Raw genomic sequence first — 19,319 nt, 5'->3', positions numbered from 1 at the left:
ATTAAAAAGGTTTTGTACAAACAGAAGCAATGCATCCAAAATTAGAAGGGATGCAGAAAGCTGGGAAACAATTTTTATGGCCAGTACTTCTGATAAAGGCCTCATCTCTAAAATATATAGGGAACTAAATCAAATTTGTAAGAATCCAAGTCATTCCCAAATTGAGAAATGATCAAAGGATATGAACAGGCAGTTTTCCCATATGAAAAAATGCACTAAATCACTACTGATTAGAGAGATGAAAATTAAAACAATTCTGACACCTATCAGATTGGCTAATATGACAAAAAAGGAAAATAATAAATGTTAGAGAAGCTGTGGGAAAATTGGAACAATAATGCATTGTGGTGGAGCTGTAAACTAATCCAACCATTGTGGAGAGCAATTTGGAATTATGCCCAAAGGGCTATGGGACTCTTTGACCCAGCAATACCACTTGTGGTTCTTTTTCCCAAAGAGATCATAAAAAAGGGAAAAGGACCCACATGCACAAAAATATTCATACCTGCTCTTTTTGTGGTGGCAAGGAATTGGAAACTGAGGGGTTACCCTTCAGTTGGGGAATGGCGGGATTCTATTGTGCTGTAAGAAACGATGAGCAGGAGGAGTTCTGAAAAAAACTGATTGCATAAAAGGGAAGGAATGAAAGAAAGAGAAAAGTCAAGGAAAATACCTGGTTGTAAGCCTGGGTGACTGACAGTATATCCTCAACAGTAACAGGGAAGTAAGGGAAGAAGGGAATCAGGAGAATGGTTCAAATCTTGAAGCTAATGTTTGCTACATTTGTAACCATTGGAAAATCAGCACCTATCTTTCAATTTCCTTATTATAAAATGAAGATAAAAATACTGGTGAAATCCATCTCACAGAGTTGACTTAAAAGAAAGACTTCATAAATGAAGAACTAAAGAAATATAACCTGCTATAATATTATCATCAAACACTAACTTTTGACTGTGTATAAAGCACTAAATATGTATGTATATTAAAGTAACTATCACCCCTCATTAACAAAAGGGCAATTAATCTTACACAAATATCTCTGATGACCCTCAAATCTACCTATCCTGCCCTAAACTCTATACTGACCTCCAATTTTGCATCTCCAACTGTCTTTCAGACATCTCAAACCAGATGTCTATTAAACATCTTAAACTAAATATGTGCAAAATAAAAACTATTATCTTTCCTCCTAAACTCTCCTCCCCTTTCAACCTTCCTAGCCCTTAGGGCTCCCAACCCAGGAGTCATCCTAGATTTCTCACTATCTCTCATCACTACTGCCTAAGTTGCTGGTGAGGCCTGCTGATTTCACATTCATAACGTCTCTCAAATATGCTTCTTTCTCTCCTCTCACACTGCCACCCCGAGGTAAAGGCCTTTTTCAACTCTCACATTGATTATTGCGATAACTTGCTGGTAAGTTGACCCACCTCAAGTCCTTCCCCACTCTAGTCCATCACCATTCCTACCCTAGAGATTTTCCTAAAATTCAGGTCCAATCATGCCACTCCCCTGCTGAGTACACTCTACTGCCTCATTGTCACCCCACAATTAAACACCAAATGCCTCTATTTGGCGTTCAAAGACATTCATAAACTATCCCCCCTCCTGCCTTTCACACAACTTACTTCACAACATGTAAATCATGGGGCACTGAGCTGCTTGTTTGAGTAATTAGACCCTCTGTTTCCCAGCTCCAGGCATTTTCTCTGGCTGTCGTCCATACTACTGGTTTCTATGGCCTCCCTACAACAACAATCCCATCTTCTATAGGAAGCCTTTCCCAACCCCTCTAAATTCTTAGTGGGTTCCTTCCATTGAGCAGGTCCTGTTTATCCTGTATATGGAATGTCTATATATAGTTGTCTATTTGTTGGCTCCTCTATAAGACTGTGAGCTCCCTGAAGGCAGGGATTGTGTTTTGCTCCTTTTCTATAGACAGTACTTAGCACAGTACTTAATACATGATTACAGACTGACTGACCTCATCCTTTTTTTTTTTCTTTAAGTGAGGCAATTGGGGTTAAGTGATTTGCCCAGGGTCACACAGCTAGTAAGTGTTATGTGTCTGAGGCCAAATTTGAACTCAGGTACTCCTGACTCCAGGGCCAGTGCTTTATCCACTGCGCCACCTAGCTGTCCCATGACCTCATCCTTTTTATAGACTATTCCATTTTTTCTCCTTTGTATCCATCTTGAGGAATAAGAAGCCTTAGAGAATACCTAGCCTATACCTTTAATTTGAATGTTAAGTGATTTGCCAAAGGCCATACAAGTAATAGACATCAGGAAAGTTTTGCAAATAGTCAGGGCTTACTGTTGTTCTTCCTTCATTTTCAGAGAGGATGGATAAGCTCCTGATTGCAGGACTTCTTGACTGAGGGCTGAGTGGCTGACTTTCAGCTCGACATCTATCACCCTATGTTTTAAGCCATATTTTTCAACAGCTTCCCTCCAGGAACAGATAATGGAGTCCCAAGCTTCCATCCACATGTATATATTTATATATACAGATAAAAAACATATATACAAGACACAAACATAGTATTTGACAATCCACAAGACCTAAGGAGGCACTGAATCTGTTTCAATAAAAGATTTTTTTTAAAGAACTCTGTAGGTTAAGGTAGAGAAACAGTATCTGAATTCAAATTCTGCTTATGATTCTTAATACCTATTCAGCTACATGCAAGTTATGTAATATCCTTAGGTCATAGTTCCCACAGCTCTGGGCTAGATGACCAGAGTTCCTTTCCACCTTTAAATCTTTGACTCTATGATTATCATGCGCACATGAAATCCTGTGACAGAAAAATGGGGTGGAAAAGATCCTGCTCAATCCTGCTGTTGATTCTTCCTATTGGCATGACTCTAGGCAAATCACACAGCTCCCCTGAGTTTCTTCATCTGTAAAATAAAGGGGATCGCCTAGTTGGCCAGGACCATCTTTACCAGCAATATATCTAGGAACTCATGATAATAATAAGAGCTGTGGCCCCTGTGACATCTCTCTATCTAGCTAAACCAAATAAATAAAGAACCAAATAAAGTAGTATCTAAATGTAGAGTGAAAGAATTCTTTTTGGAGGTAGTCATGTCTTACCATTTTATAGGACTAAAAGGTGTGAAAAGCCACAACCGCCACAACAATAGTAAGATTATGATCAACTCCTGGGTGTCTGGGCAAGACACTTTAACTTCTCTAAATCTTAATTTCCTCATCTGTAAAATGGGCATAATAATAATAATATCATCTCACTCAATGGTTTTTTATAAAGATGACATTAAATAATTTGTATGAAATACCTTGTAAATCCTAAAGTTCTAAAAAATTTCAATGATCTTTAGCAGTTATACAAATCGGAATGCTTGGATAATAACTGGTTCTAAGACTGCATACATGATTTGGGTAGTACTTGGGTAGTCCTTCCGAGTTTTACCTTATTTCCCTGTAAAATGGGGACCATAATAATTGTACTCTTCAGAGGACTGCTGTGAGGGTCTGTATAAAAAACAAGTTCCTACAGCAATGTAATCCATTCTTGTTTTTACACAGAGGCCACTAGGCAGCTTACTGGATAAAACACTGGGCCCAGAGTTCAAATCTGCCCTCAGACAATTAATAGCTGTGTAACCCTAAGCAAATCACTTAGGCTCTATTTGCCTTACTTCACTGCAGAAGGAAATGGCAAACTAATTAAGAAAATCCTATACAGTGTCATGAAGAGATGGCCAAGATGGAACGATTGAACAACTAAACAACAAAATTATTTTTACTAATATTCAAGAGGCCATGAGACCTAAATCGGTTAACCTCTCCTCTGTGACATCGTATCATTTATGAAATTTTCCAGATGGTAATGGCTGCGGAAATTGAACAAGCTAGAAAATTATTAATCTAGAGGTCTAACTATTCTTGGCACTTCTAGAAAAAAGTGATTTTCTGGTAGAACCAAGACTACCAAATAACAGCTCAAGTGTCAAGGCCACTGCACTAAAATACCTCTCTAATGTTTCACAATGCCATGATATTGCAATAGACTGGAAGAAATCAGGGAGAGGTTTATCATCAGAAAGGAGGCCACCATGTGACTGACTCTCTACTAAGGAACAATAGGTCTTTCAATTAAAAAAATAGTCTTCCCAGGGCCATAATAAACACACTGATCAATTAGTGCCTAATTTTGTTGGAGGCAGAAACAGTAGTTGTATTTTATTTTAATTACCAAAATATTTTAAAAGGTTTTTTTTTTTTGGGGGGGGGGGTGGTGGTGGTAAATTTTGTAAACTGCCCCCCCCCCCCCCCCCGTGACAAAATGACTTCAAACAAAACTCAATATTTGACAATGGAAATCAAACTATCCAGTCAAGGAAGGGCCTGCTCAGGGATATGACCTCAAACACTGATGTCAGTTCAAAGCTCTAAATCTTATTGGCTAGAAGTGTGAAGGGAGAAGGAAGAAAGATATCATGTTAAACTCATCAACCAATCAGCTCTGAGATAAGCAAACTATTTTAAAATCAGACTGAAATTCTTCAAATAACTACATTAATGATACTTGTACAAGTCTTAGAAATCAAAAAACCCCCAGAAGAGTGAAGTATAAAATCACCATAAAATACAGATCAATATTATTTTTAAATACTTGCAAATCGAGGATTTTCATAACCTCAGAACATTGGCCTTATCAGACCTATCATATATTTGTTTCAAAAACCCTCTAAACTGCTTAAACTTCTTAATGTCCAAACCACATCATAATGGGGGATAGGTGTGAAAAAGGTGGAGTGAGGGAAATGGAAAGGAAGAGAAAAAGAAAGAAAGGAGGGTTTTACATATTTAATTTTTAAGCAAATTTAATTTGAAAACCTAGGTCAGTCAATTCAAGCAAACTTCTCATTAACTTGCTATCTTTTTCTACATGCAAAATGAATGTTAGAAATTAGCTTTATGAAGCCATAAGAAAAGTCTGGAGTGTGGACGAAAGACTATCACAAAATACAGAAATTTTCTAAGTTTATTTAACATTTTCTAAGTCCCAAAGGAAGACTCTCTTCCCTAAACAATAACACCTGCTCCCATATTAAAAGTTAATGCTGGGGCAGCTAGGTGGCACAGTGGATAAAGCACCGGCCATGGAGTCAGGAGTACCTGAGTTCAAATACGGCCTCAGACACTTAACACTTACTAGCTGTGTGACCCTGGGCAAGTCACTTAACCCCAATTGCCTCACTAAAAAAAAAAAAGAAAAAAAAAAAGAAAAAAGTAATGGGGGGAGCAGCTAAAAACAAAAAACAAAATTAAGGTTGCCAGGAGAAATATCAATGATTTCAGACATGCAGATGATTCTACTCTGATGGCACAAAGTAAAGAATTGGGGCAGCTAGGTGGTGCAGTGGATAAAGCATCAGCCCTGGATTCAGGAGGACCTGAATTCAAATCCAACCTCAGACACTTGACAAGTACTAGCTGTGTGACCCTGGGCAAGTCACTTAACCCTCATTGCCTTGCAAAATAACAAACAAAAGTTTAAAAAAGAAAGTTACTGTTAATTTCCCTTATATTGAGGGCCTTCATTGAAGTGGCTTTAAACAAAGAAAACCCTCTCTAGATGCTTTCAGGGAAACACCATTTAAACATTTTTATTAGAGAGATTATTCCATTCACATATGGCAACATCCATTCCCCTTTGATAATCTAAAGGCAGCAATGGCCAAAAATATAAAGTCTTTCATTAAGAGAGAAAAAAAATTCTTCTCCTTCCATTTGGGAGGCCAAAGCATGTCATTTAAATGCAAAATCATGAATGATTAAAACATCTCTACAAATTGTCTTTACATAATCAATGGCTTTAGACTCAGAGTTTTGTATATATAACTGTGTGAGCATTTTTTTAAGGCAATGTCAGTTAATATGGAGGACAGGGTAAGAAAAAGAGGAAAGAAGAAAGAGGGGAGGAGAATTTGGATTTATAAAGAAGAATGGGCCTCTAGAAGAAGAAATGAAATGATCTCTTGCACACGGTATATTAGTCAGGATGCCAGCATTAGAATTTGGGAGTCAAATGTTTCCATATTAATTACTTGCTTTCAATTTATTATTGTACGTGCTTAAAACAACTAAGTATAATAACTGGACTAATTATCTCTAGAAGATAACAAGGAAGATTGAACGTTTTTCACAGTATTAGTGTTTTCTACTTCATATGACTTTCATCTAAATTCTGCCACTTACCGAAGGGCAGCAGCATGGTAAGTGTCAACATAATCGGAAATGAAGAGCTCTCGATTCTTGATGACTGGGTCTGTAATGACAAGTTCTCGTCCAGAATCTGTTAGAAAAAGAAGAGCATAAGATTGGGGGGTCTTAAAATATACATCTTTCAGAAACCAACCACCTCAATTCCTGTTCTAATTTACCATCATTTAAAAAAAAAATCACTGAAAATCCCCAAATTTATTTTGAACACACAAAAGAGAATATGGAGACTTGACAGGAGTGGGCATCAAGATCCAAAACTTGATTAGGATGAGAAACTCCAAAGGTGGAAATTTGTTCACCAATGAAAATTAACTAATGAAGTTTTGGATCTTGAGTATGTGTTAGAGAGAAGAATGGAGCCCAGATATTCCTGATTCCAAGGATGGCCCTCTTATCCATTCACATGAACTATACCATAATGCTTTTTGCATTTTATTATGGGGGATACAACATGTAAAAAAGTACATTTAAACAACACAAAAAGTAATACAAAGTAATTTCTAGAGACTTCTAATATTTAGATAGAAGAGGTCAAGAACGGTTTGAGTTGGAGGGAGCAGGAGAGCCATGCTCTGAAGAAAGCTCAAGATTCATCAAGGAGGCAGTGAGAAAAAGCAGGGGAGATTCAAAGAGGGGAAAACTACTTGAACACAAAAGCAGGCAAAGACATAGACGGATGGACTGCAAGACAGACAGTCACTAGTGAGCAAGTCAGTCTAACTGGAATGGAAACTGTATCAAGATGAATGATGTAAGGCTGAAAAGGGTAATTTGAGACGTATTCTAGAAGGCTTTAAATGTCAAGCTGAGTAGACTGTATTTTATCCTAAAGACAATGAGGAGGTAGAAAGGAATAGAATATGACAGGTCATTGGAAAACATACAAAGCCCCACCACAGTTGGACAAAGCTATCAATTGTGTCTGTTGGGTTTGTTTATAACAAGCAATTTGACTAAATTGAGTGAGTTCATCATTCTCAAGCCAAATGAATTGCAGACCTGCATATATAATAGCTTCATCTGATGAATGAAATCCACCACAAAAGACCACAAGCTCTAAACCTTCAAAAGTTCACTGGGGCAGCTAGGTGGCAAAGTGGATAGAGCACCGGCCCTGGAGTTAGGAGTACCTGAGTTCAAATCCAGCCTCAGACACTTGATACTTACTAGCCCAGTGACCCTGGGCAAGTCAGTTAACCCCAATTGCCTCACCCCCCCCCCAAAAAAAAGTAAACCTTATGGATTAATAACTTTTAACTTTCTGTTGAAAGTAAGCAAATTAGCCAAAATACCTATATTTATTTTCTATTGTAACTTCTTTGGCATGGGTTCCCAATCAAAATTTAATAAAATCGCAGCTAATTCCACCCATTATATTTCTTACTTACAAAAGATCCAGTTTTAGAAATGGTTTCCTGATCTTCTAACATACATTTTTTCTTTGCTTTACTAAATACTGTTTCTTCCTATGTTTCTACAAAATTACAATCGCAGTTCTCAAAAAATATCCTCTCTAGTTGGTACTCATCACTGTTGTTCTATTCACAGAAAAAATGTGATCTGCTCAAGGTCCCTACTACAAACCCATGTTTCAAAAAAAAACCTTTGAACCAAAGGCTGCAAAAGAGTGTAGATAGGATATATATATATATATATATATATATATATATATCTTTAAAATGACTCATATGCTGAGAAATTTAATCAACCTTTTTAGCAAGCTAATAAATATTTTGGAAAAAACCTACAGACTGAGTCCCGAATAGACGATTACAATGAAACTGCAGAGAATAGGAGCATCCAACAGGAAAGGTATAATTTTCTACTTTATGAACATTTCATGAGTCAAAGACAAAAGTCTGAGAGGAAATGGAATGTTTCTCCTAAATTTCATCTGAACATAGAAAACTTACTCAGTACAGCAAAGCTGTAGAACAAACTACAAGGCTAGATAAAGGACAATTTTTTAAAGTACCACGTTTTATAAAAGTAGTGAACTGAAGCTGGATTAGCAATCATGAAATAACATTCAATATGGAAAAATTTTCTTGTGAATAGGAAGAAACGAGAAAGTATTTTTTAAAATACCCAGCAAAATTCAACAAAAAATACACTCAAACATCACTATTGTGCTCCAAGAGAACATCTCTATCAACAAAAATTAACCTAGTAATAAATTCCAAAGAAATAAGTTCTAGCTTTTTAAAACAATAGTGCATTTTCTTTTTAGATTAATGCAGATCAAAAAACCTGCAGAAGGAATAGGTTTTATAGCTGGGAGGAAGAGAAATAAAAGTAATAAAAGATAATCCCATACGTTTCACAATCTTGATTAGGGGCCAAAATGTAAGGAGAGAGGACAAGATTTTTTTTTTAGGTTAAAAATAAAAACACATAGCTGCTCTTTACGTGGTAGCAAGGAATTGGAAGTGGAGGGGGTGCCCATCAATTGGGGAATGGCTGGACAAGTTGTGGTATATGAATACAATGGAATACTATTGTGCTGTAAGAAATGATGAGCAGGAAGAGTTCATAGAAACCTGGAGGGTCTTACATGAGCTGATGATGAGTGAGATGAGCAGAACCAGAAGAACATTGTACACAGTATCATCAACATTGAGTGTTGACCTACTGTGATGGACTATATTCTTCTCACCAATGCAATGGTACAGAAGAGTTCCAGGGAACTCATGATAGAAGAGGATCTCCAAATCCAAGAAAAAAAAAGAAAGAAAGAACTGTGGAGTATAGATGCTGATTGAACCATATTATTTCTTTTGTTTTGGGTGCTGTTGGGTTTTTTTTTCTTTCTATTTTGAGGTTTTGCATCACTGCTCTGATTCTTTCTCTTATAACAGGATTAATGCAGAAATAGGATTAATGTTATTATGTGTGTGTATATATATGTGTGTGTGTGTGTATATACATACATATATATATATATATATATATATATATATATATATATACGTGTGTGTATATATGTGTGTGTGTGTGTGTGTGTGTGTATAGAGATATATAGATATAACCTATATCAGATTACCTGCTGCCTAGGGGAGGGGGGAGGGAGGGGAGGGAGGGAGAAAAATCTGAAATTGTAAAGCATGTATAAACAAAAGTTGAGAACTATCTTAACATGTAACGGAAAAAATAAAATACCTCATACAAGGTAAAAAAAAAAAAACCCACAAACCAACAGTGAAAAAATTATGATGCTACTATCTCTTTAAAAAAGCTTACTAAACTTCTGAACATCAATTTAAAGGAAAAGATAAATTAACTAAATATCAAGGGTACAATAAACAAAAACAGATATGTCAAAGCATGTGATTGTAGCAGTTTCAGATGAGGAAATCTCCTCTCTATCTGCCTTGCAAGTGGTGTTTTAGGCACTTGACAGATTAAGTAGTTTCCCCAGGGGCACACAAAAAGTAGTATGAGTGTGTAGGTCAGAGTCCTATGCTGAACCATGGTCATCCTGACTAACTTTGTACACAAGGGAAAACAATACCTCAAGGGTTTTACACACACACACACACACACACACACACACACACACACACACACACACACACACAAGATAGACTTAAGTCCTGGAAATGACCTATTTATAAAACTTAATCTATTCACATCATATAACTCAAATTGACTAATGTTGCAAAAACAACTTTATATAACACACAAAACCTTAATGTAAGTCAAAAAAAAGGGAGATGTTTTCTTTTTCAATTTTGTAGCCTGAGTAAATGAATTACTTGTATGATATCTTAATCTACAAATTGAACTCCTTACCACCTATTCCTGGAATATTCTGTGCTTTCAGATTTTAGTTGACAGAAAACCTTCGTTTTGAACTAATAATATCTAATTAACTTACTTTTCCTATGCTAATCCTGAATAATTTTTCTTTGAACCCACATCTTTGCCCAGATAAACAGTACTAAGAGAAGGGGCAGTATTTACCATTTTCATTGTGCCGGTCTTGAACCAAATGCTGATAGACAGAATCAGGAACTTCAGACTGACGATAGTACCATTTGACATTCATAAGAAGATGGTCCCTCTTGCTCTGAAAAAGAAAATCTAAAGCATTACTGCAAAGAAATTAACGACAACACCTATATATTTATTATAGATTACTTGGAACTTTAGCCCTTGGGGTCCCAGTGTGGAAGGCAGAAGATACAAGTCAATTACATGTAGGTCAGAAAATATTATTTTAAAAATAGACAAAAAAATACAATCAAAAGCACCTAATCATATATATTATATTATATTATATTATATTATAATCATTTATATAATAAGTGGTACAAAATGTCAATTAAACAGAATGTGCCCTTCCCCACTACCAAAGTTAGGATGTCTAACTGAACAGCTTAGTTGAACAGCCTAGGTTAACCAGAAAACCCTTTACATTTCATACCTCATGACAAATTTTTATATAATATGTCTTTCACTCGGTCTTATTTGATCTGGTGGAGAAACATTCATTAAGAACCAATGGGAAAAACAATATGGTAGGGATGAAGATAAAGATTAAAAATAGCATGGTGGCCAACTTCGAACAGCTTATGTTCAATTGAGCTAGGAAGAGGAAGCCAAAGTGAGGCAAGAACTTCCATAACAAACATAATATGACAAAGCTGAGAGGGACGTGGGATAAATCCAAAATGCTTTTGGAAAAAGTAAAAAGGGAGAGGGTAAAACAGCAGAAAGGGCAAGGACTCTGCAACCATAGCCTGACTTTGACAACCAGTGTGACCTTGGCCAAGTTACTTTAATTCTCAGGGACTCAGTTTCTTCATCTGTAATATAAAAATGTCCCTTTTAAAACCCTAGATCTAGGATCCTATAAATACTTTTAAGTTAGGTAACAGAAGTTATCAATAAAGGTTTCATGGAAAAAGCAGCATCTGAACTTAAAGAAAAAGAATAATTCTGACAGACAAATATATGAGCAATGAGTAAATTTTACACATAGGGAAAGTCAACATGAAGACAAAGCAGTGGGAAAGGGTATGTCAAGTCCAATTTTCCTGGAATGTGGACTGTAAGAAGAGGAAGAGTCAAAATATTCAAACAGATTTGTGACCATGTAAATTTAGATGTTTGCTCAATTATAAAAATTGTAATCCAGGGGCAGCTAGATGGCGCAGTGGTAAAATACCAGCCCTAGATTCCGGAGGACCTGAGTTCAAATTTGGCGAGAGACACTTGACCCTTACTAGCTGTGTGACCCTGGGCAAGTCACGTAACCCTCACTGCCCCATAAAAAACAAAAAAAGAAAGAAAAATTGTAATCCACCAGGAATGGCTATGCTGTATAATTACTGTCCATGAATTTCGATAAGTTCCCTAAAAAATGTCCATACAACTTACAGATATTCCTGACATTCTCAGGGAATTGAGAGGGTATCAGGGGAGCATTTGAACTATTTAATTGTTAATACTCATACTCACTGTCTTTTCCTATTATAAACTTCCCTTATAATATCTTTTAATTCTGTTTGTGTGTTACAGACTGATTACACCCACCACTTGTCTCAAATTTGCCCACTGAGGAATAGTTTTGGGAATAGAGAAGACAAAATAGATTTTATGAAGGTAAAACAGGTAAGATTTAGCAAATGACTGGATATGTGGTATTGTCCTTGATAGAAACAAGGAAGTTTGAAACAAAAGATAAATTAGTTCAATTTTCAATATATTGAGCTTGAAATATCACTTTTGAAACACCTGAAAGATAATTGGTAATGTAGGACAGAAGCAAGCTAAAAATACATAAACACACATATATCAGTATCCATGTATTTGTAACTACATATGGACAATGGACTTATCTCTTTGTTATTATCTCCATGTTTACTATTGAGATATACATATACATTATAGTCTGTATCTAATCTCGATTAAATATGTATACACATGTGTATACATACTACATGTACATGCTCTAGATATATATGTACACCTATGAATCTAATTAGATAATCTATAGATATAGGTATGCCTGTGAATATTCAGCATAGAGAAGATAACCATAAAGATACTTAGTTAACTGTTGAATATCCCTTGCAAAAATTTGCCTTTTCTCTTAATAACCTCCATAGAGAATGACCAGAAGAAAAGTAATAAATGTTTTGGCCACTGTAACCCAAGAAACAAAGAACACAAAACAATACTTAGTTGGGTGTGGCCCCTTTCAATTCTCTACCGTTAGTAGCAGAGTGCAAAAGGCAACAGAAGGGATGAGGGTTAAACTTACAGACTATTAATAAACATTATTATGTTTAATTATTAATATGAGTAATAATAAACATCATTATAGTAGGAGCTTGTTCAATAATCAATGAGTGAGCAAACAAAAAGAGGAGCTGAAGCATCATAGCAACTTTCAAAGAGTAGAAAAAAGAAAAATGAAAGGACAGCTCATGAAAAGGCAAAAAAAAAAAAGATTTGGCAGAATGGGCTTCATTAAACATCGAAACACAAGAAGAAACATTAATTGATGTGACAATGAGTCATCTTGTATTTCAGTGCTCTAATTATTTTGGTGGTTTTGTTTTCTGATTATTAATATGTGCAAAAATTCTACCACTAAAATAGTAAAACCTTATGTAGCAACATCAATTGCAGATGATGAAGTAGAAAATTTCAACAACAAAATCAATAAGAACCTCTTGAAATGAAATCAACACATATATTGATACTTGATGAGTTCAATGCATAAAAAGGAATATGAAAATGGTAAGAAAGAAAAAAAGAAAGCATGCACATGGAAAGATTGAGAAACACCAGAGACTTATAGAATACATAGTTTACCACAGTGAGTCAGAGAGTCATTAGGGATGTATTAAGTAGCCCAAGACCGACTGGCACAGTGTTAAATGCTGGGGATACAAAGAAATACAAAAGACAATAACAGTTCTCAAGAGTACCCAGTCCAATGGGAAAGAAAACATGAAAACAATTATGTACATAGAAGATAAATTGAAAATAATCAACAAAGGGAAGACAAGAGCATTTAGGAAAGATGGAATTTTAACTGGAACTTTAAAGGAAACCAAGTAGGCCAACAGATAGAGACAAGGAGAAGCCATAGTATTCATAGCATAAGGCACTTTCACAAGGAAACAGTGTCAGTGAGTCACAAAATATATGGGAGGAAGAAGGTAAAAAAGAACAAGGTAGTAAGGGCTTTGAAAGCCAGAAAGAGAATTTTCTATTTCATCCTGGAAGTGACAGGAAGAGGGGATGAGACCTCCAGCAGGAAGAGTGAGTTGATGATACTTAAATGGTCTACATGACAGGTGATAGGAATCTGGACTAGGATTCTAGCTATGTGAGTCAGGAAAAAAGGCACCAGACGATACATGAAATGACAATATTTGGCAACAGATGGATATGTAGAAGAAATTTGAGGTGTAAAGGATGACAGTGAACCTGAGGAGGGCGGCAACGCCCTGAACTGTAAAAATTCAGAAGAGTGAAGGGTTTAAGAGAAATGGCAAACGAGTTCTATTTTGGCCATGTTAACACAGGACATACAGTCCAAAATACCCAAAAGGCAAGTTAGTAATTCACTACTGTAGTTCAACAAAAGAGACAAAGGCTGAGTTCTTAAGGTCTGAAAAATCATTCTACACAGAGATGATAATTTAACCGGCAGGTAATAATGAGATATAAAGAAAAAAGTAAAGAGGGCTGAGGACAAAGCCTTGGAGGGTATCCATGGTTAGCAGACATACACAGATAAAGAACGAGCAAAGAATGAAAAGTCTGGCAAAAAAAAAAAAAAAGAGAAAACCAAGAGAAAGTAGTGAGATGAAAGCCTAGAGAGACAAGAGTATCTAGGTAGAGAAGGCGATCAACTGTGTCAAATGCTATAAAAAGGTCAAGAAGAACAAAGACTGAGAAAAGTCCATTATATTTGGAAATTAAGAGATCGCTGATAATTTTGGAGAGTGCTACCTCAATTGAAGGATAAGGACAAAAAACCAGGCAGCTGAATTTTAGAAGAGAGTAAGAAGAAAGAAAAAGGAATCAGCTAGTATGAATGACACATGTCTAGAAGGAGAATTGCTGATCAATGGATATAGCTATTTTAGCTGCTTAATGTGCATACTTAGAAATTTTTCTATGAATTGTTGTACCAATTCTGGGTCAATGAATATGGCCATTTTAGATATTTAACTTGCTTAATTAAAAATTACTTTCCTGGGGGTGTCTAGGTGGCACAGTGGATAGAGCACTGGCCCTGGAGTCAGGAGTACCTGAGTTCAAATTCAGCCTCAGACACTTAACACTTACTAGCTGTGTGACCTTGGGCAAGTCACTTAACCCCAAATGCCTCACCAAAAAAAAATTACTTTCCTGAACTGTTGTACCAATTCACAGCTCTACCAATAATGCTTGTTCTTCCTAAAAAACACTCCAATAATGACTACCCCTACTTTTTCTGTTTACTAATTCTCCGAATAAAATGTGAAAATTCAAGGTTGTTTAGATTTGCATGTCTATTATTTACTGGGAACATTATTTTATGTGATTGTTTACCATTTGCAACTCATCTTTTGAGATGAGTTTTAGAGATATCCTCTAACCATTTCTCTATTAAGGAATGGCTCTTGGATTTTTATATATGTTATTTGTCAATATATATGAAACCCTCCATAAGAAACTTGATATATAGATATTTTCTTCTTTAAAAAATGTGTTCACCTTGTTTGTGCAAAAGCTTTTCACTTCATTTGATGAATATTGTCTAATTTGTCATTTGTAATTCCCTCCACCCCTTGTTTGGTTAAGAATTTATCCTCCAGGGGAAGCTAGGTGGCACATGTGGATAGAGCACTGGCCCTGGAGTCAGGAGTACCTGAGTTCAAATTGGGCCTCAGACACTTAACACTTACTAGCTGTGTGACCTTGGGCAAGTCACTTAACCCCAATTGCCTCACTTAAAAAAAAAAATTTATCCTCCGATGCAAAAAGTATGTGATAAGCTCATTTCTCTCTTTTTTATTTTTTGGTATCATCTTTAATCTCCAAGTCATATACATATATTAAACTTATTATTAAAAAAAGGTGGTAAAGTACTGGTCTAAACCATCTCTCATTGCAACCAAATAGAAATGTGACTAATTTCTGTGGGTTGATTTTGTAGCCTGCATCTTTTGGTAAAATTACTAATCATTTCACCAAGTTAAGACAACTGGTCTTAATTTCTTTGAGGACTCACTAGATTTTCATAAGAAAACCATCATGTTTTCAGCCAAAAAAAGCATTGCTCAAAATCAGAAATACAAGAAAACACTCTCACCTATCTCTTTACAGAGGTAGAAGGTCCAGGTGTTGTACACTGTACATGCTCACAGACTTTTTAAAAAATTTATCAATTAGGTTGATTTTTCCCCTCTTTCTTTTCCTGTGTGTGTGTGTGTGTGTGTGTGTGTGTGTGTGTGTGTATATATATATATATATATATATATATATATATATATATATATATATATAAAGATGGCCTGTGGAAAGGAGTGGAGGAAACTAAGATGCTATTTTAAAAGCATCAATGAACATTTTTTTAAACTTTTTTTTTTTTGGTGAGGCAATTGGGGTTAAGTGACTTGCCCAGGGTCACCCGGCTAGTGAGTGTCAAGTGTCTGAGGTCGGATTTGAACTCAGGTCCTCCTGGATCCAGAGCCGGTGCTCTATCCACTGTGCCACCTAGCTGCCCTGAACATTTATTTTTTAAAAGTCATTTAAAGAATTAGATTCTAGGATTTCCCAAAAATAAATTCATTAATGATAAATCAAACTGTAGTTTGTGCAATGTTAGGTTAAGGTAAATATATAAGACCCAAACTCATTCATAATGTCTTTAGGCTAGGAATAAACAGGTCAAAAAATTACTGACTAATCAAAGTCATATAAATGGTACAAAACATGACAACTCTGAAATTTTACATCACACTGCAAAAACAAACAGTATGACAAAAAATGAAAAATGGTCAATGTCAGGAATTGTAGAAAAACAGACACATCAATACACTGCTAAGAGAGTTATTAATTTATACAAATATTCTAGAAATCAATATAGAATTATGCTAAGAAAAATAAAACACTCATAAACCATGTACAAAGGATGATGCTTTAAGGTTTGCAAGTCACTTTATATGTTTTCTTCTTTGATCCTCACAACAATACTAATGAGATAGGTATAATCTCAATTTTACATATAGGTGGTAAAACTGAAGCTGAAAAACCTAAAAGAAATCCCCTTACTAGGCAGAAACCTAAAAGAAATCAAAGATAGAAAGAATAATACCATATACAACAAAGTATTTAGGAGAACTTTATATAGTAGCAGAGAAGGGGGGAAGAGGAGGGTTAGATTACTACTGAATAGAAATGCCTAAACAAACTATGATGATACTAATTTACTGAAAGATTACTGTAAAATAAGCAAGAAGAAATATGAAGAACTCAGGGGAGCACAGGGAGACAAAAACTAATAGAAAAATATCACAAGAATCTGCAAATCAGCATATCCTATGAATACAAGTTAAATGTAAACAAAGATAACAAAAATTGAATTTGAATGCTGAGCGATTTTAACTACCAACCTTGGCCCTGAAGAACAGATAGGAAATTTTTCCAGCTAATATAAGAATGCTTCTACAATCTGTGGTCCTCTGGTATGACTCACCACCTAAGCAACAAATCAATAGCTCCCTCAACATTTTAGTAGAGGACTAAAAGGTAGCAGCAAATTTCCTGGAGACAAGTCTTTCAGCACTTAACTAAGCTATTAGTTCTTAGAAAAAGTGCTTAAAGACCACACCTACATCTTTAACAACTCAGTTTGGACTTGTTTAACCATTGTTCTAAGACATGACCTTCAAAAATTTGGGAGTCACCTCTATGCTGTACTGAAGACCAAAGTAGGACTTCAATCGAAGGTTTCAGATACAAACTTCAAAAGACACAGAAGGTAGTAAAAATATGGTAGAAAGAGCACTAGAATGGCTAGACCTGGGTTCAAATATTGACTCTGTGACTTACAAAAGCAACTGTGTAACTGTGTAATCATTTCACTTGCTTGGGTCTCATTTTCTTCATTTGTAAAGTGAAGAAATTTTACTAGATAATTTTTAAAAGCCTCTTTAATCTCTGTTGTGCTTCATGGACCAAAAGAGAAGTAGGAAGTATACATATTTCACAGGTAAGGGAACCTGAGGCTCAGAAAGGTTAAGTAATTTGCCCAAGGTTATAAAACTAGGAAACACTGAGGTCAAGTTAAAAATTTAGTCAGGTTTCTTGTTTCTGAAACACTTTAAAAACATTATCTTAGGAGGAGCTAGGTGGAAGAGTGGATAGAGCACTAGCTCTGGAGTTTGATGGACCTGAGTTCAAATGGGAACTCAAACACTTGACACTACCTGTGCAACCCTGGGCAAGTCGCTTAAAAAAAAATTGTTTTATCCTCATGACAACCCTAAAAAGTAGGTATTTATTCCCATTTTACACGCAAGAAAGTGACACTGACAAAAGTTAAAGAATTTGTCAAGGGTAACTCAACTAGCTAAATGTCTGAAACCACAGTAGAACGTAGGTCTTCCTGACTCCTGCTCCAACTCTCTATACACATGGCCAACTGACTATCATTACCTTCCCATTACACAGTGCAAAAAACAATGTGGATGATAAATGTAAAGAAAACTGAAAAATGAAACTGATATGGTATAAGTATCATGACCAAGAAGTACCTCTTTCCATTCCTTGAGGGAGTTGTGGAAGGTAAGGCTTTTCGTGAAGAGCACTGAACATACTATCAGATTCAATGGATATGTAATGTTAGTATCTATTCTGTTACATGGGATGGCTCTTTGAGTAGGGGTAGAAAATAAGCAAAATGTGAAAAAAATCAATTAACAAAAAATAATAACAACAACAAACCCAATCCAGATGAGTTTTCATCTACTTAGGGTTTTCAACAACTATGAAACTGAATTACCATTAAAGTAAGTTTTAAATTTTAAAAAGCAGGGCCCAAAAAAAAAAACCCAGTATCTCATTCTAATAAAAAAAAATGCTACCTAATGGTCAACTATTTCAAAAGGAATCAGGAAAGCCATGGAAAATTATTAACAATAAAGATATCAAGGGTACACCCAAATTGCAAGCACAGACAGAAAAGTTTCAAGTATGGACTTCATATTGTCTAAGGATGGATAACAAGGCACCAAACCCAATACCTCATAGTGGGTGACTAACTGTATGTGCAACTGCACTAAATCTTCATGACTCACGAAAGCATTCTTTTTTAAAACGCATTTAAATTTACTAAATCAATCAGGATTCAAACGGCCCTCTGACCACATTACACCTTCTGGGCTTGAGAATATATGTGAAAATTAACCAGAAAGATAATGGAGCTTTTCAGGTGTGAAAATTCCAAAATAAATAAGTCTAAATATATACTTTTAAACATTTAAAAATTCAAAACATATAAGGAAAACGTTTTTAAAAGGAAAACTAAAATTCGTGTAGAAGTCAAGACTTTCAAAGTAAATATATTTATTTTTGTGTGGTGGTTATATTTCATATTCAACAAACCAATATTTACTTTTTAGAGAGGTAGTCCTACATTCTTTAATCCATGCTAGCCTATCATCAGAATCAAAATTTCTTAGTGCAAAGTATATCAATTGTACTGAGATTTTTTAATTTAGACCAAAAATGCAGTACCACCAGAAAACCAGTTCGTGGCAGCATTGTGTCATATAAAGAAGTCTTGAGCCAAAACATCAGTTGATTGAAACACAAAGCAAAATTCAACCTATAGAACCATAAGGATTTATGCTCAAAATGTATATGAATGGGCTTAAGCCCTGAATCATGACTTAAGGAAATTATTTCATTTCAAAAGGATGCAGTACATTGTGGCAAAAGAAACCAGGGCTAGGACCCAAGAGCTTTACTGTAGCTGGCTGTTTAGACTAAGTGATAGCCACTGTAGGACTCTACTCTCTTATCTATAAAATGAGGAATT

The 19,319-nt window shown here is 35.6% G+C and overlaps 1 protein-coding gene across 2 annotated transcripts in view; it reads right to left on the bottom strand.

The window, feature by feature from the left end:
- RERE (arginine-glutamic acid dipeptide repeats) overlaps positions 1–19,319 on the bottom strand; it is a 583,895-nt gene that overhangs the window by 230,371 nt on the left and 334,205 nt on the right. For both annotated transcript variants that reach the window (XM_043991371.1, XM_043991372.1), the window contains 2 exons: positions 10,229–10,334; positions 6,239–6,335 (listed from right to left, as the gene is read on the bottom strand). In XM_043991371.1, the coding sequence (XP_043847306.1) occupies positions 6,239–6,335; positions 10,229–10,334 (203 nt within the window). The remainder of the gene's footprint in view (positions 1–6,238; positions 6,336–10,228; positions 10,335–19,319) is intronic.

This window comes from Dromiciops gliroides, chromosome 3 (genome assembly GCF_019393635.1).
Source record: "Dromiciops gliroides isolate mDroGli1 chromosome 3, mDroGli1.pri, whole genome shotgun sequence".
Taxonomy (NCBI): Eukaryota; Metazoa; Chordata; class Mammalia; order Microbiotheria; family Microbiotheriidae; genus Dromiciops; species Dromiciops gliroides.
Note: the sequence above shows the minus strand (reverse complement) of the source record. Positions and strands in the feature narration are given on the sequence as shown.